This window comes from Entelurus aequoreus, linkage group LG25, assembly GCF_033978785.1.
Source record: "Entelurus aequoreus isolate RoL-2023_Sb linkage group LG25, RoL_Eaeq_v1.1, whole genome shotgun sequence".
In the NCBI taxonomy this organism is placed as follows: Eukaryota; Metazoa; Chordata; class Actinopteri; order Syngnathiformes; family Syngnathidae; genus Entelurus; species Entelurus aequoreus.
The window spans coordinates 24748125-24773703 of record NC_084755.1 but is presented as its reverse complement, the minus strand read 5'-3'; the positions used below and the strand labels follow the sequence as shown (position 1 = coordinate 24773703).

At 40.7% G+C, this 25579-nt stretch overlaps 1 protein-coding gene across 1 annotated transcript in view; it reads left to right on the top strand.

Moving 5' to 3' along the window:
- Positions 1 to 376: 376 nt before the first annotated feature.
- Positions 377 to 25579, top strand: part of usp36 (ubiquitin specific peptidase 36) — a 43806-nt gene continuing 18603 nt past the window's right edge. Inside the window, exons 1-7 of the mRNA XM_062036625.1 lie at positions 377 to 492; positions 8115 to 8380; positions 8478 to 8699; positions 13522 to 13632; positions 15194 to 15296; positions 15374 to 15441; positions 15516 to 15586. Of these exons, the coding sequence (XP_061892609.1) occupies positions 8128 to 8380; positions 8478 to 8699; positions 13522 to 13632; positions 15194 to 15296; positions 15374 to 15441; positions 15516 to 15586 (828 nt within the window). The 5' untranslated portion in view covers positions 377 to 492; positions 8115 to 8127. The remainder of the gene's footprint in view (positions 493 to 8114; positions 8381 to 8477; positions 8700 to 13521; positions 13633 to 15193; positions 15297 to 15373; positions 15442 to 15515; positions 15587 to 25579) is intronic.

Below are 25579 nucleotides of genomic sequence, written 5' to 3'. Positions count from 1 at the left end.
TAAGATACACACACGCTATGTGTGGCGAAATTATTCTCTGCATTTGACCCATCACCCTTGACGACCACCCTCTGGGAGGTGAGGGGAGCAGTGAGCATGGGTACTTTAACTTTTTAACCTGGTTTTTGAACATCTCATGGTTAAGCCACCTGGTGGCAAGGTGAGGCACATTAAAATGTGCAGTACTGTACTAGAGGGATTTTTAAATGAACTTGTTGGGGGCCCTCTGGTGTTTACAGTCAATCATTACAAGGTAAACAGCACTGGCCGCAGGTCACGTGTAGCCCTTTCTGACAGAGCAGTGACTAGCCACTCTCTGATTTGCTGCATTTTTCAAAAAAGGCGGGGTTTGTTCTCTGATTGGTCTTTGTTAGGTGCCAATCAATCCTGGGACCGCCCTCTCATAATGCAGCATGGGCGAAAATATCAGCCCGAGACGGAACATCTAAGGAGCGGTTCGCGCTATCGTCCAGGCTTTTGAGCGAAACTAAGGTGAGACTATAGAAGCATGTATACTTGTGTTTGGTCGTGTTCACTTCATGATGAAAATAGTGGGTTTAAAGACAAATTGGACATTGCCGGACTCCCTGGGACGCGAACCACATTGCAGCATCGAAGGAGGACTTTCCTCTCGCCACGTTAAAGTTAGCATGCTGGCTAACCGTGTGCTGCTCTCGACGTCTCAAAATCATCACAAAATGCCCAATTTGAAAATAAATAGCAATTCACAAATAGTTTACGATATTGCAGAGGCGAACGTGGCGCTTTGTCACAGTTCCGACGACAGGTAATGTCGACATTTGTTGGGTATTGACTGTTAGCAACCTAGCATGTTAGCCCCCCCAGTGGCCCAAGATGTCGCGTTCGAATGGCGGGCAAAGACTATTAGGCACGTCCGTGGTGTTGAGAAGGCACCTTGTAAACACCATTTTTTGACACCACGTAACTAAATTGACGTATAACGGCGTAATAACGAGGGAATGTTTGTGTTGGTGACAGCTGGAGAGCTGCCATGAAGGCGCGCCCCCTGCTGGTCCTCACTAAGACCTTGAATGGAGTGACGTGTTGGTGACGTCATTGATTTTAATATTCATTATACAGTACATAATACGGATGTGCTATTTGGGTTTACACTGTATGAAGAAAAAAATGAAAATGAATTTTACCTTTGCAACCTCATTATACTATTGGCTAAGTTTTATATTCATAAATGTAAGTTTGTCAATACTAGGGATGATGTTTGATAAGAAATTATCAAGTTCGAGCCTATTATCGATTCTCTTATCGAGTCCAGATAGGTTGTTGTAAATGGAAATAAACACACATTTGGTTTAACAAATCACTTCACATTCTCTACTGCTCGCTACTATAGTATTACCATATCTGAGTTATTGTGCAGAAATGTGGGGAAATAACTACAAATGTGCGTTACATTCGTTAACCGTGTTACAAAAAAGATAACGGATACCTGTTCTCATAAAGGGATTCGAGTCCGAGGACTCGGTTCTTTTCTTATCGAACAACCGGGAAAACCGGGTTCGAGCATCATCCCTACTCAATTCCCGACCTGTTTTTTGTGCCTTTAAAAAAGAATTATAACTCTACTTCAAAACACTTTCTACCTCTAACAACCAAAAAGCTGTGAAAACTATGATGCTGTGTTACAAATTTGGATTATTTATGGAACTTGGCTTTACATTTTGTTACATATATATATTTTGCATTCTATTTTAGTTACTTTATTGAGTTTACAACCCCCTGGCGCTGTTTTGTGCTGTTTTTGTACTGTTTCTGTACTTGCTTTGATTATTATTATTTCTTTGATTATATGTAAATGTTGAATATTATAAATAAAGGTTTTAAAAATCTGAAAAAAAAAAAAAAGTGTTCAACAAACTGTGTACAGTTTGTTGTCATTTTGTTTTGAAAAAAATTAGTAGCTGTTATTGATGCTGACATCACAGTTTTAAAATTGTATTTTTATATTTAAAACCAACTCATTGTTTTGTTGTTCCCGATCTCCACCTTGACTTAAATGTTACCCATAAGAGAGTGTCCTCTTTATGTTCATAATACGTAATTAAATGTTTTTCCACAGCAACAAATGACGACAGAATTCAGCTAGGGAAAGAAACCTTTTGCATTAAACAGGCCAAGGACTGTTTTCACTGCTGGACTCTAGAAAGAGGTTCCGCAGCCTCCGTAGCAGACCTCCAGGTTCTGTAACAGCTTCTAACCTCAGGCCACAAGACTCTTGAACGCATCATAATAATCCTCTCAATTCCCCCCAAAAACGGATAAACTCGCTGGAATAGAAAGACAATATAACATACATCCGTAAACGTGGATGCATATGCAAAAGTGCAATATATTTATCTGTACAGTAATATATCTATTTATATATGCACCTTATTGCTCTTTTATCCTGCAATGCAACGAGCTAATGCAATGCAATTTCGTTCCTATCTGTACTGTAAAGTTCAAATTTGAATGACAATAAAAGGAAGTCTAAGTCTTTATTGTTCAAACCTTAAAATATTTCTAAACAAACTGAATAAGCCTATGTTTTAGTTATATTGTTTGCAGCAATGCCAGTCTTTAATTATGTACTTGAAGCTGTGGGTTTTGACTTGGTGGATACTTTTGTAGTCCTTCTGTGGATTTTTATTATTAAATGTGACAGTTAAACATATTGAATGAGTAGCCATAACAGCATGTGATGGAAAAGCGGAAAGCTAGGGAAGACACTGCCTTGTAAAGACAACACATTAGTATATACTGTATTTACCAGTATCATCTGTATTGTGTGGATATAGAAAATATATATAGTTTGAGGTTTTCCATGCACTTTCTGGTCCTTGATTGTGTGTAATTTTGTGATGTAATACAGAATACATATAATTAAGCAAGCAGGATGTACTCACATTATTAGTTTTAGTGCATTTATGCATGAGTACTGGCTTCCATAGCCTCTGAGAACATTCATATTTTATGTCCTTACGTCCTTTTACTTCCGTCAATTAAACAAAAATGACTCGTTAAATTGCATAACAACAGTGGTGCAACTCTGTTTCCTGAGGTCAGTATCAATCAACCTTGCAATTGATGGAGCGGATGCATCACTGCGCCGTGTGTCATCCTTCATATTAGTAACGGCAGCACGTGAAGGTCAGTGTGTCCTTGTGCTAATAGTGCACCTTCTTTGTCATACCCCGCCTTCATGACGCCAACGTCCTCTGTGATGTCTTCTGAGCCCTTCGCTCTTCCTATAGAGTGCTGTAGAGCATCTGAATAATCCTATGCTTTTATTTACATTTTGCTCGGAGGTTGTACTAATATTACTTGCCATTTATGTGGCTGACTCTGGACTGTTGTGGTTGTGGTTCAGTGTATGTAGCATTCTAGGCTTTTAAAGTCTTCATTTACATTGTATTTAAAGGGACAGTTGCCTTACTTCAACCCTACAAAATAAAATTTGACACATATTGGAACGTAAGACTAAAACTAGCAGCACAGAGGAATAATTTTCACAGTTTATGTACGTCGTTTTGTTTCTGTTTTTTGTTAACAGTGTCCCACAAAGGAGGTTATGGCCCTGATTATTTGTGCAAAGGACACACGTTGCAATTTAGTTTAGATCATGTTAAATTTCTGTTTTTTTCGTGCACGAGATCTCAACACGGGCCTTACTTTAGGTCAGGGTTGTCTAATGTAAGGTTGTTTCAATCAGGGTTTTATGCTTCTGAGTCCAATTCCAGTCATACCTATCACAACTGTAAAATGTTTTAGTGTATTTATGGTGAGTCCTATTGACAGTTTAACAATATCAACACATTATTTAAACTTGATGCTTATTCTCTTTCTCTGTGTGTAATATGTTCAGCCTAGTCCTCCAGTAATAACGCAATTTGATAATGATACTTAAGATACAAAGAAGCACAGTTCATTTGCTGTAATGCAGGTGATTATTATTGGCTTAGAAGAGCGACTCCACACTGTGTATGGAGACACATAATAGTACAAGAGGCGTATCTAATTGATACTACGATTACATCAATATTTTTTTTACCACAAAATATTTTGTATTTCCTTCACTTCCGTTTTATGTGACATCACGTGAGTTCACTTCCTGTTGAAGACACCTTTATCTTTGTCAACTCTACAATGTTGAGTATAGATCGATCACTTAGCGGTAAAACAGCACAGCATTTATGTTCAATGTGAATATCTTAGCTGTTCAGACAGTAATGTGTTTATATAAGTTTCAGGGTTTCCCTTAGATTGCCAAAGTCTGCCGGCTAAACTTTGTCTAAATCAATTCAAATACTTTTTAAAGCAGCATTGATTTGCAATGCAAGGAAGAAAGGCACAATAACAAACGCACGCGCGCACATACACACACCCACACTCACACACATACACACACCCTCTAAACATTAGGCACCAATACGCCTGCATCATAAGATTAAACATAAATAAAAATGTTAAGAAATGATCAATGCATATGCATTGAGTCTACCGTAATTTCCGGACTATAAGCCGCTACTTTTTCCCCTCGTTCTGGTCCCTGCGGCTTATACAACGGTGCGGCTTATTTACGGCCTGTTCTTCTCCGACACCGACGAAGAGGATTTCGGTGGTTTTAGTACGCAGGAGGAAGACGATGACACAATGATTAAAGACTGACTTTTCATATACCGGTAGGCTGGTTATTTTGATAACGTACAGGCGAGCACTTTGTATTACTTTGCACCGTTGTATTATTTGTACTCTGCACGAATGCTGTTCGCCATGTCAAAGATGTGAAAGTTTGATTGAATGATTGAAAGATTTATTGTTAATAAAGGGGACGCTTTGCGTTCCCAAACAGTCATCTCTGTCCCGACAATCCCCTCCGTGGTAGCAGGAACCCCTATATACTACGGTAATTACACATCAAAACCCTGCGGCTTATAGTCGGGTGCGGCTTATATATGGAGCAATCTGTATTTTCCCCTAAATTTAGCTGGTGCGGCTTATAGTCAGGTGCGGCTTATAGTCCAGAAATTACGGTATTAGAATGCTAAAATGCCATGATTTAATAATGTAACAATGTGCAGCTTTTATAAACACATCATCACAAAATGCGTGTTTCTTTTTTGAGCAAGTCAATTTTGTTGTATTATCGTTTGCTGCTATTTTAATGGTCCTTTTTTTTTTTTTACATAAAAAATATACCTGTTTTATTATAATTTTTCTCGTCCCAACTTTTAAATGGACAACAGTTTAATAGTCATTTAAATGTTTGTAACAGCCTAATAGGCAGCATAGTTGTATACATACATATTTATGAACAATTAGTCATCATTGTTGTTAGTAAGCACATGCCTAGAAATATTTCAAGCTGAATTTAAAAGTTGATGGCTAAATTAGAGCCACTAAATATGAATATGCTTTATAATCCGACTAGTCGATTAAAGTCATCTATCTAAATATTTGTTAGTTGCAGCCCTTGCTTAGAGACACTACTTCTGTCCCTCGATGTTCCCGACGAAAAGCCAGCTGCAGCGAGCATGACATCACACTTGGTTCGCACTGCTGTTCCAGTTGGCCTTTCTCTTTTTGAAAGCCACCACTGTCCTCTTAATATTTGCATATTTTGTACATGGCTGTCAGCGGCTATACCTGGGATACATTAAAGTTACGTCCACATTGCAGACATGCTGCTACGCTCCAGACACTCACATGCATTTTTTTAACATCATTTTTGATGCATTAATAGTGTACAAATAATAGGATATATATATATCAATTTATAATGAAACGACCTGCTGGTGGTAATGTTTGATGTTCATGTGGTTTTTGATTTGATGTTCACCTTTCCCATGATACCAAACACACCCTCCATGCCTGAAAGCGGATTGGTGGAGAAGGAGGAAGTGTTGTTGTGCGTCTGGGGAAGCACAGAGATGAAAGTGTTTGCACCAGAGGTAAAACCTTCTAGAAATGGGTTGGTTGTTGTCATAAGATTGGCGATAAAAGTTTAAAATGGCATCAGACTTTGTGTGACTTCTTTTGGAGGCTACATTATTGTATGAATCAATCAAAGTTAATTTATATAGCCATAAATCACGAGTGTCTCAAAGGGATGCACAAGCCACAACGACATCCTCTGCTTATATTACTTATATTACTTCGATTTGGTTTTACGTAAAAAAAAAACTAGTTTTCAAGCTGTGGCGGCTATGATTTTGCTGTGGCGGTGCGCCATGTTTAGTTACAATTAGGGCTGCAACTAACGATTAATTTGATAATCGATTAATCTGTCGATTATTACTTCGATTAATCGATTAATAATCGGATAAAAGAGACAAACTACATTTCTATCCTTCCCAGTATTTTATTGGAAAAAAACAGCATACTGGCACCATACTTATTTTGATTATTGTTTCTCAGCTGTTTGTACATGTTGCAGTTTATAAATAAAGGTTGAAAAAAAAAAAAAAAATTGCCTCTGCGCATGCGCATAGCATAGATCCAATGAATTGATGACTAAATGAATCGCCAACTATTTTTATAATCGATTTTAATCGATTTAATTGATTAGTTGTTGCAGCCCTAGTTACAATACGGGGAAACTTTGAATTTAGATTGGGGTATAATTTTTCTTAATGGAGAAATACATTAATGTCTGTTGTGTTCATGTTAGTATTTAAGATAACTAGCAAGCTAACTGCCGATGTTTTTGCAAGTGACCCACTTCCGGCCGGAAAAACACGAGGGATGATGTCACGATTATTGTTGACAAATATAATTGTCGGCAACAAACATTATTGTCAACGAATCGTTGCAGCTCTAGTTAGAAATGTGCACTACTTTATATTAGAAATGGCAACAGTGGAGGATGCATGCACCACAACAAGAGGATAGAGAAAAAGAAGGAGTTTAGTGACATTGGTGTGCACTACAATGGCGGACGCGTGCAAATTTTAAGGATTTATACAGATCTCAAATACACAACAACAGGTACTTATAGGTACGTAATGTTGGTTTTGCCTAATATTGAGAAACAAAATGGCAGATAATGTCTCCTAATGCCGCATTTTTCGGACCAAATATTTTATTGTACGCCTCCTCCCCCCAAAAAATTTAAATGTTCCCTTTTGGGATCCTTCCATAATAATAACCGGATGTTGAAGCACGCTACGTCTGACTAGGTAGCCGTAATGCTACGACAATCCATCAAGTAGTGCGGCTTCGTGGCTTACCAAAGCCCTACTAAACCTTTTTGACAGATTTTTAAACGGCGTGTGTAATGTTCTTTATTATCAATGAAACATCAACGTTTTAGTCTTGCTTTGCTAGCGCCATTTATTGAACAGGCGTAAACTTGTAATACACACTTATCTCTTAGGTGTGACTGCCATCTACTGGTCACACTTATCCTTACATCTTGGTCGGTAAGCACAACCAAAATTAAGCCGTACATTAGGCGCACCGGGTTAAAAGGCGCACTGTCGATTTTTGGGGAAATTAATTGATTTTAAGGGCGCTTACAGTTCGAAAAATACGGTAGATGCAATATTTTCAGCAAAATAAATGTAATAGTGCAAAGTAACTTAAGATAAACAAAAATTACTTTTGTGTTGTCTCTGATTTAAATCCTTCGGTTTTTGCCTGTAAAGCCATCCTGTGTCTCCATACTTATTTCCTGAGTTTGTAAACTACAAAAAAGATAAAAAAAGGTGTTTTGTGATAATAACAAATATCAATGGAATCACTGTAATATCGACCATATACCGATACTACACTTGGTATCTTTACTGTCAAGTTTTGCATCGATCTTCTCACCTCAGTTAACATTCAAGAGCTCTAGCTCTAACTGTACCCTCTTTCCTACTGCATGTTTAGGTAGTCTTCGTGCTGTAGTCATCCAGTGATGATACGTGAAAGAAATGTACTCCATGTGCTGCCATTGAGGCGAAAGTTACTGACTTAGAAACTAATTTGCACTGTGGAAGGATGCTACATTGTGTTGAGAACGCGGCTGTGTCATAAACACATGATTGTTGGTCAAATTTATATCATTTATCGTCTATATCGCACGACCCTTTTTTATTTGTTTTTCTTATCAGTGATGTTTCAGCAATGCCGATCGTGGACAAACTCAAGGAGGCGTTAAAACCAGGTCGAAAGGAGTCCGGCGATGATGGCGACCTCAACAAACTGCTGGCCTCCTCCGCCAAGAAAGTTCTTCTGCAAAAGATCGAGTTCGAGCCTGCCACTAAAGGTTTCTCATACCAGTTGGACAGCTTGAAGAACAAGTATGTGATCCTTAATCCTCGGAATGAGGGTGCCACTGGGCAGAAGTCTGCAGAGCCCCCGCAAATAAAGAGGCAAGGTAATTGGACCACATGAATCATTAGCCTTTATATCCTTATAATACCTGTGCTTTCTCAAGTGACAAATTTATGATGGCATTAATCTATGGCGTTTAGTTTCAGAGAACTCTTTCGGGGGTCAGGGTGATGGAATCCCCACGCCACAAAAAATGCTCTTTCCGGTGAATAAGCTGACCCTGAAATGGGAGCGAGTGTACCGGGTAGGGGCTGGCCTCCATAACCTGGGCAACACCTGCTTCCTCAACTCCACCGTGCAGTGTCTCACCTACACGCCGCCGCTCGCCAACTACCTGCTCTCCAAGGAGCACAGCCGCGTGTGTAAGTGCTTAAATCGTCTTCTTTTAAGCTACCTGAGTGCGGTATTTAAGTAAACACATCAGAAGAGCGTTGAATGTGGTGGAAATATGGAAATATAGAATATAATGTTCAGACCACCTACAAACTACAGTTTTAAAAGAGACCTATGATCTTTTCTGACTTTTAAATGTTGTTAGAAAGTTGGTTACTCGTGTTAAACAATGCCAAAGCATCAAATCAGAAGGTTCATTCATTTGTGTGTGAGCTTGAGCGCCGTTAGCAGGGTTTCGCAGTCTGGCTACATTGTGATGTGACAGTGATGTGGACAGATATATCCATTAGAGATGTCCGATAATGGCTTTTTTGCCGATATCCCGATATTGTCCAACTTTTAATTACCGATTCCGATATCAACCGATACCGCTATATACAGTCGTGGAATTAACACATTATTATGCCTAATTTTGTTGTGATGCCCCGCTGGATGCATTAAACAATGAATTTGTCGAAAGGACTAGTTGGTACAATCCCTGGGGACTCTGCATGGCAGGGGCGTCCTCCTCCCTGAGCCAGGCTTGCACCTGACCGCATACCTAATGAGGCTGGGTGACAATGGGGGAGGCTTTTCTACCATTGAGACACATCTTCAGTTGTGTGCCCCAGCGTCACGGGGTGTTTCGGCCCGGCTTACCACAAGACACCCTCTGCCGAGGAAGGGCCCACCCCAGGGTGATCAATTCCCTGGGTGTGTGCGTCCCATTAGGTGTTAGCCTTAGCAGCCCAGCTGGTGTCACTCCTCCTCAACCACAACCAATGGCTCATTCTCTCTGCTGTGTTGGCCAGCTCTTTAATGGCCTGTGTGTGAGCCTGCCCCCTGACTCCAACCTCCCTAAGGAGCTTTGCTGTTGTGCTTGCTACAAAGCCCCTACAGCCCACCTCCACTGGGCGCACCCTTACCCTCCAGCCTCTGTCCTCTGCCTCAGCTGCAAGGTTGGAGTACCGCAGCTTCTTGCGTTCATACACTTCTTCAATGGCATCCTCCCACGGAACTGTCAGTTCAATGATATAGACAATATGGCAGGTTTCAGACCATAGGACGAGGTCTGGACGCAGGGTGGTCGTTGCGATCGCCGGGGGGAAAATGAGCCTCTGATCTAAGTCAACTCGCATCTGCCAGTCCCTGGCTGCATTCAGTGGGCTTAGATCAGGATTTGAAGGTCTCGTCTTCAGCTTTTCCCCCTCCTGAACAAACGCTGGTAGGTGTCGGCACACATCTTGGTTGTTGATGGGTTGGGCGTTGATGGATATCCTCCTGCACTCAAGTTTGTCAGCTAGACATCTGAGGACCTGGTTATGTCTCCACGTATATCTGCCTTGAGTGAGGCTGGTTCTACAGCCAACCATTATGTGCTTGAGTGTTGCTGGGGTTGTACACAGGGGACAGGATGGTTCCTTTCCAAACCATTGTTGTAGGTTTATGGTAACTTTACCATGAATTGATTAACGTGGACCTCGACTTAAACAAGTTGAAAAACTTATTCGGGAGTTACCATTTAGTGGTCAGTTGTACGGAATATGTACTGTACTGTGCAATCTACTAATACAAGTTTCAATCAATCAATCAAAAACAAGGTTTTGCAAAATAAGAGAACAACTTACCATCTAAAAAATCGCTGCCGTTGTGTCCTTGGGCAGGACACTTCACCCTTTGCCCCCGGTGCCGCTCACATCGGTGAAATGAATGATGAATGATAAGTGGTGGTCGGAGGGGCCGTAGGCGCAAATTGCAGCCACGCTTCCGTCAGTCTACCCCAGGGCAGCTGTGGCTACGAAAGTAGCTTACCACCACCAGGTGTGAATGAATGATGCGTTCAGAAAAACATGTAAAGCGACTTTGGGTACTTAGAAAAGCGCTATATAAATCCCAGGTATTATTATTATTATTATTATTATAACTTCAACTCCAGTTATGGAAAAAAGTGCCAACATGGCACTGCCATATTTATTATTGAAATCACAAAGTGCATTATTTTTTTTTAACATGCCTCAAAACAGCAGCTTGGAATTTGGGACATGCTCTCTTAATACCCACTACAACTATGGGAAATACTATACTTTGACTTTCACACAGTGCAGTATTTTTTTATTTATTTAAACATGCCTCAAAACAACAGCTACAAAAACAATGAAGGCATACAGCTTCAGTCCAGAGTATACTAGAGCATACTTGCCAACCTTGAGACCTCCAAATTCGATGGGGGGGGGGGGGGGGGGGGGTGTATATTGTAGCGTCCCGGAAGAGTTAGTACTGCAAGGGGTTCTGGGTATTTGTTCTGTTGTGTTTGTTGTGTTACGGTGCGGATGTTCTCCCGAAATGTGTTTGTCATTCTTGTTTGGTGTGGGTTCACAGTGTGGCGCATATTTGTAACAGTGTTAAAGTTGTTTATACGGCTACCCTCAGTGTGACCTGTATGGCTGTTGATCAAGTATGCCTTGCATTCACTCATGTGTGTGTAAAAGCCGCATATATTATGTGACTGGGCCGGCACGCTGTTTGTATGGAGGAAAAGCGGACGTTGACGACAGGTTGTAGAGGACGCTAAAGGCAGTGCCATAAAAGGTACGCCCCCAATATTGTTGTCCGGGTGGAAACCGGGAGAATGGTTGCCCCGTGAGATTTTCGGGAGGGGCACTGAAATTCGGGAGTCTCCCGGGAAAATCGGGAGGTTAAAACCAATACCGATAATTTCCGATATTACATTTTAAAGCATTTATCGGCAGGCCAATATTATCGGACATCTCTAATATCCATCCATCCATTTTCTACCACTTGTCCCGTTCGGGGTCACGGGTGTTGGAGCCTATCTCAGTTGCATTCGGGCGGAATATTTAAACATTAAAGGGGAACTGTATTTTTAGGAATTTTTTCTATCATTCATAATCCTTATGTAAGCAAGCACATGTTTTATTTTTTATACATTCTAACTCGTAAATAAACGCTAGCAATAGTCCGCTAACAATGGAAGTAATGGGATTCGATCTATTTCACCTATAAGACGCTCTAAAAAACATCCAAAAACCTTGATCGTTTTATGTACTCGCTTTAAGTATATTTGTAATGTAGTTACGATCCCATTGATAACATGTAATATTTACGTATTCTGGTCATTTTAAGCATACGGCGTTGCATTAATTTCACAGACACATGACAACGTTTGCTATTTCCATCAACAAAATTACAACTACTACTAATCATGGCAGACTTCATGGGAGCCAAATGATCATCCAATTGTTGAGTATACGATGGATGAGCTCCAAATTTTCGAAGCTGAATGTTAACCAGATCCAGCAAGTGGCAGTATTGCTAAGTGCTAAAAGAAATACGAACATAATAAAACAATCACTTTCTGTACAATGTCTGCTCTCTCACTGGGATGCCGCCTAATGGGATACCTTCTGTACAATGTCTGCTCTGACTGGGGTGCCACCTAATGGGATGTTTATATCGTCCCTTTTAGATGAAAAATAATTATAACCATCACGCATGTAAAAAATAAATCAAAATTTGACCGCAAACAAGCGTATTTTTGTGTCTTTCTCACCATCTCCAGGTCCAAGTTGAATGTCATAATTGATAAAGCTCTCATGATTTATAATCTAGATTTAACTTTCACCAACTCAGAGGCCATGCAGCAGCCTACTTGCTCGATATGTCAATATAGCTACTTAAGCTAGTTCCCTCTCTGTTATCAAGGCGCCACAAAAGTAGTTATTTGGCGTTAGCGCTTATAATAACAACATTGTTAATGTGCAGGTTACTACATTTAAAAGGAATATAATGTTTTAGAGGGCTTTATGGCCGCAACAGGTGACTATTTTCGACTGTTTGGGACGGTGACGACTTAAAGATATATAAAAAATATATATAAATATAAATTATATACTTTTGGAGAGAGTGGGGCGTTGTTTCATTTGCAGTCGGAACGCCTTCAGAACGAACATATTGCAGACACACCTAAAAAAATCCAGGTTATAATACTGACTATGGGGCTAAATCTATGCAATATTTACACCAAAGCATATCCTGTACATATCTGAACCACAAGGAAGTGTTATATATGTATAACAAAATCACCATAAGTCCCCTTTAAAACGTTCATATTATGATATTTTTTCTACGTTTAAAACACTTCCTTGTGGTCTACATAACATGTATTAGTGGTGCTTTGATCAAAATCGTGCATAGATTTTGATTGACAGACCACCTTCCAACCGCTTTCTGACTGTCTCTTTAGAATGCGGTGTTTTTGTGGGCGGTCTTACTTACCTGCCAAAGCCCTCCTCCACGCCAAGCCCCTTTCGACTGTGTCACCACCCCATCTTCAGCCATGTTGTAGTTTTTGGTGCCTGCATAGCCAGTCTACTAACACGGGGACAAGCGGTAGAAAATAGATCAATGGATGGATGGACTACAACTAGATAAAAATGGTGGGCTGAGATGTCCACCGACGTAACTAAGGCAAAATACGTTATGCAAGTCTCAAATTCCAAATGGCTTGTTTGGAGCAAGTTTGGAAAAACGCAAGAATGTTTTATAACATAACCTTTGTAAAATATCTCCGCCACGCCTCCATGGTTTGATTTCAAATTTGGGGATTTATGGGGATCCCAAATGCACAAAAATTGGTACCAACAGTTGAAAAAAGTTGGCTTTGGGTTATAGGACCCCTTTAAATTTGTGATAGTTTCCATTGTTTTTTTCCTTTGTATATCCCCCAAAATTGAGCTGCAACAATGACATTATCTTGACAATATTTTCACAATACTTGCTGTACTTTTTCAGGCCACCAGTCAGGCTTCTGTATGATCTGCGTCATGCAGAACCACATCATCCAGACGTTTGCCAACACTGGCAATGCCATCAAGCCAGTGTCCTTCATCAGAGACCTGAAAAGTAAGAGCACAAGCTTTATTCCTGCGAGAGAGGTTTTTGCTTGCATGTTGTATTGGAGATACAACATGCAACCAGATGGCCGGTTTTGTTTGTCGCACACTGCTTGTGTTCCGATGATGCCACTCTGTGGGCAGTGTGTTATGTGACGTCAGACTGCAGCGCACAGATACTCTAGTGCAAGCTGTGAATGAATGAACGCCGTATGGTGAGAGGAGTGATTAGTTTTTTTCAAAAGGACACATACCCACTCGAAGATCCCCCTCCCGCCCTCGCCAACCCGAACCTACCCTCCCCCCTCCCGTGCTTGCTGCTGCAGTCATGTCTCCACCTCCTCTTACTCCTCCTCCTCTCCCTCATCTTTCCCTCTCTTGCCCTCTCCGTCTCCTTGTGACTGCAGACTTGGACGCTTTAGCGCAAAAATCGCTGGTCCCTGTAGGTTTTTTTTTATGTTTTCTGAATATGTGCGCTGAGCTGGAAGGGAAAACAAAAACACAAGCACGCCTCAGTGTGATCACAAAAAACAAGTAGTTTTGGATTTCAGCCCCGCCAGATGTGACTCATTGCCGTCGGTGTAAAAGAACGCTTTTGCTGGGAATGCTGCGATGACCGCATTAAATATCGACCGGCCCCCCTTGTGCCTCCAGTAAGAGCTTAAAGGCTTCCCAGTCACATTAGCGCTAATGTGATGGGACACTAGTCTGTGAAAACCTCACTAAGTGACTGTAAATGTTTCATAAGGTCGTGTTTTTTAAGAGGCAGGCGGGATACACATCTGTGGTAATTACCCAGGAAAGGCTGCTCTAAACCTTAAATGCATTGCGATATGTTTTTGTGGCCTTACATTATAAATATTAACTGTGCTCTTTGGCGCAGTTAGAGGCCAGCATCTTCTCTAACACTATAACTTTCATTTGATTAGCGGTACTATTTTTGAAAATATGTTGTTGCCAGAATTAGAATAATTAATTGGTACCGTATTTCTCTGAGTATAAGTCGCTCCGGAGTATAAGTCGCACTGGACGAAAATGCATAATAAAGAAGAAAAAAAACATATATAAATCGCACTGGAGTATAAGTCGCATTTTTGGGGGAAATTTATTTTATAAAACCCAACACCAAGAATAGACACTTGAAAGGCAATTTAAAATAAAGAATAGTGAACAACAGGCTGAATAAGTGTACGTTATATGACGCATAAATAACCAACTGAGAACGTGCCTGGTATGTTAACGTAACATATTATGGTAAGAGTCATTTAAATAACTATAACATATAGAACATGCTATACGTTTACCAAACAATCTGTCACTCCTAATCGCTAAATCCCATGAAATCTTATACGTCTAGTCTCTTACGTGAATGAGCTAAAGAATATTATTTGATATTTTACGGTAATGTGTTAATAATTTCACACAGAAGTCGCTCCTGAGTATAAGTCGCACCCCCGGCCAAACTATGAAAAAAACTGCGACTTATAGTCCGAAAAATACGGTACATAGTAATTTCATTTCATTTTAGTCACTGGGAAGATTTATCCAAATTGACTGTTTTTTGTGTGCAGAAATTGCCCGACATTTCCGTTTCGGTAGCCAGGAAGATGCTCATGAGTTCCTGCGGTACACCATTGACGCAATGCAAAAAGCCTGTCTTAATGGCTACCCAAAGTAAGGCCTTTTTTGTCAGTATTTTATTGTATTTTTTACCAATAATTGTTATCTAAAAAGGTTTGGTTTTTTTGTAGGCTTGACAGGCAGACGCAGGCCACAACGCTGGTTCACCAGATTTTTGGAGGTTACTTGCGATCAAGAGGTATGTAATGTCTTTTACGCTGGTTATGTAGTTATTGCTTGTATGCTTAACTTTATCACTCATTTTCTTTGCAGTGAAATGTTCCATTTGCAAAAGTGTGTCTGACACATACGACCCTTACCTGGACATCGCTGTGGAGATACGGGTATGCTTTTGATATCATACAGTATTCACAAAAGTGAGTAGACTGGTTCCCTGCATTTTCGCGAATCAGCGTTTGCGAGTTAGTTTTCTTTTTTAAAAATGTATTACTCTATCTTTGTGGTAAAACCCACCCATGTGTGCTTTTTCTTTCCAAAAATAGGCTGTTTATTTTGCTGAAAACCCATCTCATTCACTGCTAAGTAGGTAATAATGTATAAATATGTGATAACAAAGCATGACATGTCAGCATTTTACATAACCACACAATAGTACAGCAAAATCAGTTGTACACATGAAAAGAGCAAATTAGTCCCTTTGAGGTTCGTTTTAAAGCATCAGCGCTGTGTTGTTCATGTTCATCATTCATTTAGTCATCATTATTCATTATCACTTAATAATAGTGTGTATCTATACATTTTACACTTAAAAAAGTGAGTGAGGTATACTGTATCTCAGGCCTAAGCTTAGATTGTGCGTTAGCCTCCTTTGTTATGAATGAACAACATTTAAAGAGATAAGGAGGGTTATTGTAGATAATTCTAATCTAATCCAATAATCACAAAATTTGCTTTGATTGCATGTGTTGCGACGAAATCAAAGAAATCAACCTCAAGCTAGCAGGAGGGTTTGGAGGGGGAGGAGCGAGCTGATATAGCGTAAGGTGGCGCCTCGATTCATCAGCATAACCCAGGCGGTTGAGTGTCAAAAATTGACATATTTATGGGGGTCTGTATTACTTGCGATTTTTCTATATTTGCTACTATACGTCCCTCACATTTTTACCCTAAGTTGTTACATCCTCATTATATTACATATTACATTCTCAAGGAACAACACAAATAACTTTGATATACTGTACTTCAAAGCAGGGGTGTTCAAAGTGTGCCCCACCGACCAATCTTGGCATTGAGGAGAACCGGGTCTTACATTCCGATTTTCCCACACCCTTCCACATTTTTAAACATTGATTCCAATTAGGGTTGAGCGATATACAATACAAATGATATACAAACCCCAAAACCAGTGAAGTTGGCACGTTGTGTAATTCATAAATAAAAACAGAATACAATGATTTGCAAATCCTTTTCAACTTATATTCAATTGAATAGACTGCAAAGACAAGATATTTAATGTTCGAACTGAGAAACTTGTTGTTTTTTTTGCAAAAAATCATTAACTTAGAATTTAATGGCAGCAACACATTGCAAAAAAGTTGGCACAAGGGCATTTTTACCACTGTGTTACATGGCCTTTCCTTTTAACAACTCTCAGTAAACGTTTGGGAACTGAGGAGACCAATTTTTGAAGCTTTTCAGGTGGAATTCTTTCCCATTCTTGCTTGATGTACAGCTTAAGTTGTTCAACAGTCCGGGGGTCTCCGTTGTGGTATTTTAGGCTTCATATTGCGTGACACATTTTCAATGGGAGACCGGTCTGGACTACAGGCAGGCCAGTCTAGTACCCGCACTCCTTTACTATGAAGCCACGCTGTTGTAACACGTGGCTTGGCATTGTCTTGCTGAAATACGTTGCTCCAAAACCTGTATATACCTTTCAGCATTAATGGTGCCTTCACAGATGTGTAAGTTACCCATGTCTTGGGCACTAATACACCCCCATACCATCACAGATGCTGGCTTTTGAACTTTGCACCTATAACAATCCGGATGGCTCTTTTCCTCTTTGTTCCTGAGTACACGACGTCCAGTTTCCAAAAACTATTTTAAATGTGGACTCGTCAGACCACAGAACACTTTTCCACTTTGCATCAGTCCATTTTAAATGAGCTCGGCCCAGCGAAGCCAGCTGCGTTTCAGGGTGTTGTTGATAAATCGCTTTCGCTTTGCATAGTAGAGTTTGCTGAAAGCTTCATATATGGTTGCTGCCTATGGTAAAATATTTCTTTTATTTATACTCGCCAAGTTGGTGTTTTACAAAACACTTGTAGCAAAAATGTGTTTTAAGCAGGCGCGTCACTAGACCTAATACTGTACTGGGGCACAAAGAATTCATGAGAGCGTGCACAGTGCGCGAGAAAAAAAACATATTCAGCACTTATTTATCATATAAAAAAAAAATAGTTCTTTAAAATATTCAATCATATCAGACTGTTGTTGTCTAGATCTTTGATTGATCACCTGAAATGTACTGCGGTAATGCATTTGGCCTACTCGTGCACTTTACTCGAGACTTCTAAACGATTACTGATAAAAGCAAAAAGGAAGGGCAATGAATCTTTTTGAAATATTTATTTCAGTAAACATCTGCAAATTGAACATTTATAAAAGTAAAAACATAAAATAAAGCACCCCTACATCTCTGGGTTCTTTTATTTCCATCTCTCCCTCACCTCTTCCAGCACTCTGTTGTTCCACTTTGTCAGGACAGACATGGAAATATATTTTAAAAAATCTAATTGGGGCAACAAAACCCGATATTTTTAGCCATCTTTCTGGTGACAGTTACCGTATTTTCCGCACCATAAGCCGCCCCGTGTTATTAGCCGCACTTTCAATGAATGGCATATTTCAAAACTTTGTTTACCTATTAGCCGCCCCGTGTTATTAGCCGCACCTACGCTGCGCTAAAGGGAATGTCAAAAAAACAGTCAGTTAGGTCAGTCAAACTTTAAAGGCCTACTGAAATGAATTTTTTTTATTTAAACGGGGATAGCAGATCTATTCTATGTGTCATACTTGATCATTTCGCGATATTGCCATATTTTTGCTGAAAAGATTTAGTATAGAACAACGACGATAAAGATTGCAACTTTTGGTATCTGATAAAAAAAAGGCTTGCACCTACCGGAAGTAGCGTGACGTAGTCAGTTGAACATATACGCAAAGTTCCCTATTGTTTACAATGATGGCCGCATGAAGTGAGAGAGATTCGGACCGAGAAAGCGACAATTTCCCCATTAATTGAGCGAGGATGAAAGATTTGTGGATGAGTAAAGTGCAAGTGAAGGACTAGTGGGGAGTTGAAGCTATTCAGATAGGGAAGATGCTGTGAGAGCCGGGGGTGACCTGATATTCAGCTGGGAATGACTACAACAGTAAATAAACACAAGATATATATATACTCTATTAGCCACAACACAACCAGGCTTATATTTAATATGCCACAAATTAATCCTGCATAAAAACACCTGCGTGTTTGTTATGCTAGCTCCTAGCTCCTCTGCTAGCTCCTAGCTCCATAGAACACGCCAATACAATTCAAACACCTGATCAACACACACAATCACTCAGCCCAAAAGACCGTTTACCTAACCCAAGGTTCATAAAGCTTATATATTTTTAAAAAGTTACGTACGTGACGCGCACATACGGTCAAGTTATCGAATGTTTAGCAGCCAAGGCTGCATACTCACGGTACCTGATATTCAGCTGGGAATGACTACAACAGTAAATAAACACAAGACATATATATACTCTATTAGCCACAACACAACCAGGCTTATATTTAATATGCCACAAATTAATCCTGCATAATAACACCTGCGTGTTTGTTATGCTAGCTCCTAGCTCCTCTGCTAGCTCCTAGCTCCATAGAACACGCCAATACAATTCAAACACCTGATCAACACACACAATCACTCAGCCCAAAAGACCGTTCACCTAACCCAAGGTTCATAAAGCTTATATATTTTTAAAAAGTTACGTACGTGACGCGCACGTACGGTACGGTACGTGTTATGCTAGCTCCTAGCTCCTCTGCTAGCTCCTAGCTCCATAGAACACGCCAATACAATTCAAACACATGATCAACACACACAATCACTCAGCCCAAAAGACCGTTCACCTAACCCAAGGTTCATAAAGCTTATATATTTTAAAAAAGTTACGTACATACGCAAAAAAAAGCCAAAGCTGCATACTCACAGTAGCACGTCTGCGTCTTTGTCATCCAAATCAAAGTAATCCTGGTAAGAGTCTGTGTTGTCCCAGTTCTCTACAGGCGTCTGTGTATCGAAGTCAAAAGTCCTCCTGGTTAGAGTCTCTGTTATCCGAGTTCTTCCATCTTGACTGCATCTTTCGGGAATGTAAACAAAGAAGCGTCGGCTGTGTACTGTTGTGGCTGACTACGTTCGAAAAATACGTCCATTTCGCACCGACAACTTTCTTCTTTGCTTGCTCGGCTTCCTTCTCCATAATGCAATGAACATGATTGAAACAGATTTACGAACACAGATGTCCAGAATACTGTGGAATTATGAAATGAAAACAGAGCTTTTTCGTATTGGCTTCAATGTGGAAGGCATACCCGTGTTCGCCGGTTTACGTCACGCGCATACGTCATCCTCAGAGGCGTTTCGAACCGGAAGTTTAGCGGCAAATTTAAAATGTCACTTTATAAGTTAACCCGGCCGTATTGGCATGTGTTATAATGTTAAGATTTCATCATTGATATATAAACTATCAGACTGCGTGGTCAGTAGTAGTGGGTTTCAGTAGGCCTTTAATAATATATTACAAACCAGCGTTCTAACAACTCTGTTCACTCCCAAAATGTAATGTGCAAATGTGCAATCACAAAAATAGTAACACTCAAAATAGTGCAGAGCAATAGCAACATCGATAACTCAACGTTGCTCGAACGTTAATGTCACACAACACACAAAATAAACATTTAAAGCTCACGTTCTGAAGTTATTACTCATCCACAAATCCCTCGAATTCTTCTTCTTCTTCTGTGTGCTTCACTTGTTTTTTGACACCATCTGTGATGTGGACGCCCATGCAGTCGTAGATCAACAGGGATGGAGCTGCGTGAAAAAAGTCACCCGGTCTCTTTGCTCATCTTTTCTTCATGCATCCATCCCTTCGAGTTAGCTTTTATGATGACGCCGGCTGGAAAGTTCTCTTTTGGCAAGGTCTTCCTTTTGAATATCACCATGGGTGGAAGTTTCTGGCCGTTAGCATGGCAAGCTAACGGATATTCACCGTACGTGCTCCCGTTGTATCCACAGTGCGGTTCACAGGAATATCAAAAGTCAGTGGAACCTTGTACGCGTGTCTCTTAGTAGGAGCCATTTTGTGGTCTTTACAGAAACACACAAATGAAATGAAATATCCGCGCGCTTCTTCTTCTACGGGGGCGGGTGCTCACCTTGGCGGTTGCTTACAGTAGAAGAAGAAGCGCTTCGTCTTCTATGGGGGCGGTTGCTTACCGTAGAAGAAGAAGCGCTTCCTCTTCTACGGGGAAAAAAGATGGCGGCTGTTTACCGTAGTTGCGAGACCTAAACTTTATGAAAATAAATATTAATATTAATCCATATATAAAGAGCACCGGGTTATAAGCCGCACTGTCAGCTTTTGAGAAAATTTGTGGTTTTTAGGTGCGGCTTATGGTGCGGAAAATACGGTACATAAATGTTACTATGTTTTTTGGCAACAAAACCAGATGCTTTAGCTGTAGCCATTTTTCTGGTCACAAAACAAGATTATTTTAGTCCAAGACAAACCGATTAACAAGACAGGTCTACTGTGCTATTTTTCTGTGAAATAAACTTGAATGATTTAAAAGGTTGGCTCACGACTTGATGATAGGGAAAAAAAGTTTTCTTCCTGAAGATAGACCATTTGAGAACCACTGCACCATCCATAGGCTGCATCTATCAACTCACACAAGCTTACTCAAAATCATCATTAATGCAGAGGTCCTGAGCAGAACCAGCAGACCATAACCAGCATTATGTTTCATGCTCACTGGAAATTCCCCCCACACCTCATACAGCAAATTAATATGGTTGTCTTGATACAAGGAATAACGTTAGCGAACTTAGCATTAACTTAAGACAAGACTTATGTTAGGACTTCACTTACCCCTCTCATTCCTTGCTGCTTTATCCCTGCTGTGGGCGAATAACTTTCTGATATACATCTAGGAGTTACAGTTTGAGTCAAATCAAAATAATATAATTAACAAGTTGTTGTCGGCTAACGTTACCTACCTCACGCAGTGATTCTCATCGCCTGCCTCTCTCTCTCTCGCTTGCTCGCTCTATCGCTCGACTTCAGTTGACACTAAAGTCAGCTGAAGTCGCTACATGTGAATAAATTACCATATTAATTAGCCATGTGCGCATTGTTTATGTGGAATGAATACAGTCGCAATCAATTACCATACTAAGTAGTATGTGCGCTGTAGTCTATGCTATGTAGACTTAAAACTCTGAAGTGATTTTTTTTTTTTTTGTGAAATGTTTACTTGGGCACGTTCCCCAGTATTGATCTGTCTGGCGACGCGGCTGGTTTTAAGAAATTAAAATAATATTAAGATAATACTTCTATGGGAAATACTAAACGTTAAAAGTATGTTAAACAAACCTTAATTGAAGTGATCACTGCAAACTTGTGCATTATCAGGCTCTGTTCCCTTTTCTCATAGTTTTTCGTGAAATATTGCACTTTTCTGCCCTTCTTGGTAACGTTGCGAGGAACTTCCGAAGAAATGTTTATCCTTTCCACGATTTGAACGGTTCATACAGCCGAAAACAACACAAGCATATGGCATTTCTCTTCGATAAAGGCTAAATGGCGCCTAGTACCCATTGGGAACAGACGCTGGCTTGACCACCACACATAATAAATGAGCCGGACATGACGTTATGTAAATCCAAGCAATTGACATTGAACATTACACTACAATTGCTGGGTTGCAATCACGTGACTTCGAGGCACTTCCAGATTTCAGGCAATGGTCTAGAGCAGGGGTGGGCAATTAGTTTTTACCGGGAGCCGCATGAGCAACCTGAGCACTGCTGGAGGGCCACACCGACAATATTTCAATTAAATTTTGCTTGAATTATTTTTGATATAGCGTAAGATAAAAAATAATAATATTTTCATTTAACCTAACTTATCTTTATACAAAAGCAGATGGCTTTTGATGGTTTTATTTTTAACACTTTCTTACACAACACTTCCTGATGTATAATACCATGCAAAAATTTCAATTTCTGTCACTTTATCCTGCATCCTCTTTGTTGTGAACGTAGCACGCTTGTAGGGTGATTGGCGAAGAAGGAGGAAGCGTTGCTGTTGCGGAAATGAGGAGTGAGGATAGCTGTGCGTGTGGAAAGAACGAGATAAGTTGAGCTGTGTTAGTATAGCTTGCTCAATAAAAGTTTAAAAAGAGCGTCAGACTTGGTGTGTACTTCTTCTGGACTCTACAATTGATGTCAGAAGTGGGATGAAATGCCTCCCAGTTCGCCTTGCCATCAAACCTGGGAGTCTTCATTGAGGGCGGAATTCCCCATGGCAAGCAGCGTGTGCTGCACCTGTACACACTGCCTCTCTCCTTCCCCTCTCTCTCTCTCTCTCTCTCTCTCTCTCTCTCTCTCTCTCTCTCTCTCTCTCTCTCTCTCTCTCTCTCTCTCTCTCTCTCTCTCTCTCTCTCTCTCTCTCTCTCTCTCTCTCTCTCTCTCTCTGTAGACACTGCTCTCTCTCTCTCTCTCTCTCTCTCTCTCTCTCTCTCTCTCTGCGGCGAGCTCCTCACGTGGCACGTACCTCTCGATGACGTAGCAGGCTGCGCACACAATTAAGCAGTGCAGTATGCGCAAAGTTTTACTTCTGCCACAAATTGTAGCGTCCAGAAGAAGTGCACACCAAGTCTGACGCTCTTTTTAACTTTTATTGAGCAAGCTATACTAACACAGCTCAACTTATCTCGTTCCTTCCACACGCACATATCCTCACTCCTCATTTACGCAACTCAAGAAGACAACAACTTCAGCAGGTCGTTACACTATATTCTTTAAACACAGCAACATCCATCCATCCACACGGCTTTACTTTTACTTGGCAGTCCATGTCTTGTTGAAAACACGCCATTCGTCATCACCTTTTCTTTTTTTAGCGTCTCGGGGATAACCGGGCGGACCGCCCATAAATAACACTTTTCAAAATAAAAGCAGCACAGTTGTATTGCACGCACGACATAGATGTTTTTTTAAATTTATTTTGTAATTTGTGATTGCCGCTGCGCGCACGAGCATACGTCCACACGGAAGTCATACAAATAACGCTTTTCAAAACAAAAGCAGCACCGTTGTATTGCACACTCGAGATAGATACTTTTTTAAATTTTTTTTGTAATTTATGATTGGCCGGACAGGGACGTACAAAGGGCCGGATGCGGCCCGCGGGCCGCAGAATGCCCCTTTCACAGAAAGTTTCTCAAACAAATCAAATGTTTAAACATTTTACAAAGTGATCCCTGCAGACATGAGCATGGTCCGATTGTAATACACAAGATGATGAAAGTAATATTTTTGAGGACCATTTCCTTCGAAGCACTTTTGTTTTTCCCCTGACTTTAGTACTTTTATGAACCACTTCTTTCAGGACTTAATGAAAGCTCTTTCCTATCTCTCTATTTGAACAATTGGAACACCCAAGAACAGAACAGCAATACAGTATTTTCTGTTTAAACTCTACACTCACCCCCACTTGTTCTAATGCTCTGCTCAAACTGCTTGACTATCGTGTTAATTAAGCCGCAAGAAGGAAAACTGATGTGACATCATATGCAACCCAGCAATTTAAAGCAGCCCTTTTTGCTGAAGACCAATTTGCTTTTATAATTCATATAGAATAAAAATGACTCTTTTAATATGTTGCAATATGTGACAGGGCATTTATTTGAGTTCTTGTGAGAATGTATTCCCAGTCTGCTGAGCTGCTTTCGCCACATGGCCATTTTCCCCTTTCCCATTCTTGCGGGTAAATCCAGTTGTTGTGTTTCCATCCCAGCATCCTACCGGTCCCGTTTTGTTTTTTTGCTACAGTAGAGATGGAGTCTGCTTGACAAGCTTCAAAAGCACTCGGCGCGTGGGCCTATTAAAGGATCTTGATTAATAGGAGACTTATTATATTAAAGTAATGAAAAGTAGGCAGCAGCTCACACATCCTCATACTGTCTATAACATGGGTGTCAAACTCTGGCCCGTGGGCCTAATTTGGCCCTCCGTGTAATTTCACTTGGCCCTTGAGGTGATATCAAATTAACACAGGAACTGGCCCGCCGATTACATACAGCGGCGGTGCCGCGGTAACACCTCATTCACCGCTAATTCTCATACTGGCCAACCCTCCTGGGAGACTCCCAATTTCACTACCCTTCCCAATATAGTCACGTCTGCTTTTCATCCAGTCCAACGAGTGCTGGCCCAGTCACATGATATGTGGGCTTCTGCACACACACACACAAGTGAATGCAATGCATACTTAATCAACAGCGATACAGGTTACACTGAGGGTGCCCGTATAAACAACTTTTACACTGTTAGAAATATACGCCACACTGTTAACCCACACCAAACAAGAATGACAAACACATTGTGGGAGAACATCCGCACCGTAACACAACATAAACACAACAGAACAAATACCCAGAACCCTTTGCAGCACTAACTCTTCCGGGACGCTACAAGGTGTGTGTGTGTGTGGGGGGGGGGGGGGAGTCCCGGAAGAGTTAGTGCTGCAAAGGGTTCTGGATATTTGTTCTGTTGTGTTACGGTGCGGTTGTTCTCCCAAAATTTGTTTGTCATTCTTGTTTGGTGTGGGTTCACACAGTGTGGCGTATATTTCTAACAGTGTAAAAGTTGTTTATACTGGCACCCTCAGTGTAACCTGTATCGCTGTTGATTAAGTATGCTTTGAATCAACATGTTTGTGCATACAGGCGCCGCACATATTTTGTGATCGGACCGGCACGTTGTTAGAATGGATGAAAGGCAGACGTGACGACAGCTCGTAGTCGACATTAAAGGCAGTGCCTTTAAGGTACGCCCCCAAGACTGTGGTCCCGGCGGACTACGAGATGAACATCTTCGTTCGATAATGAAGGTTGCCTCAGCTCAAAGCCTGAGCCCCGACATTAATGAACTAGCATCCAAGAAAAGATGGCAGGTATCTGGCTTGGGCACATCAGATTAGATCAGTGTGTTGCAAACTGAGCAGTTTAAAGTCCTGAATGGTTGGTTTAT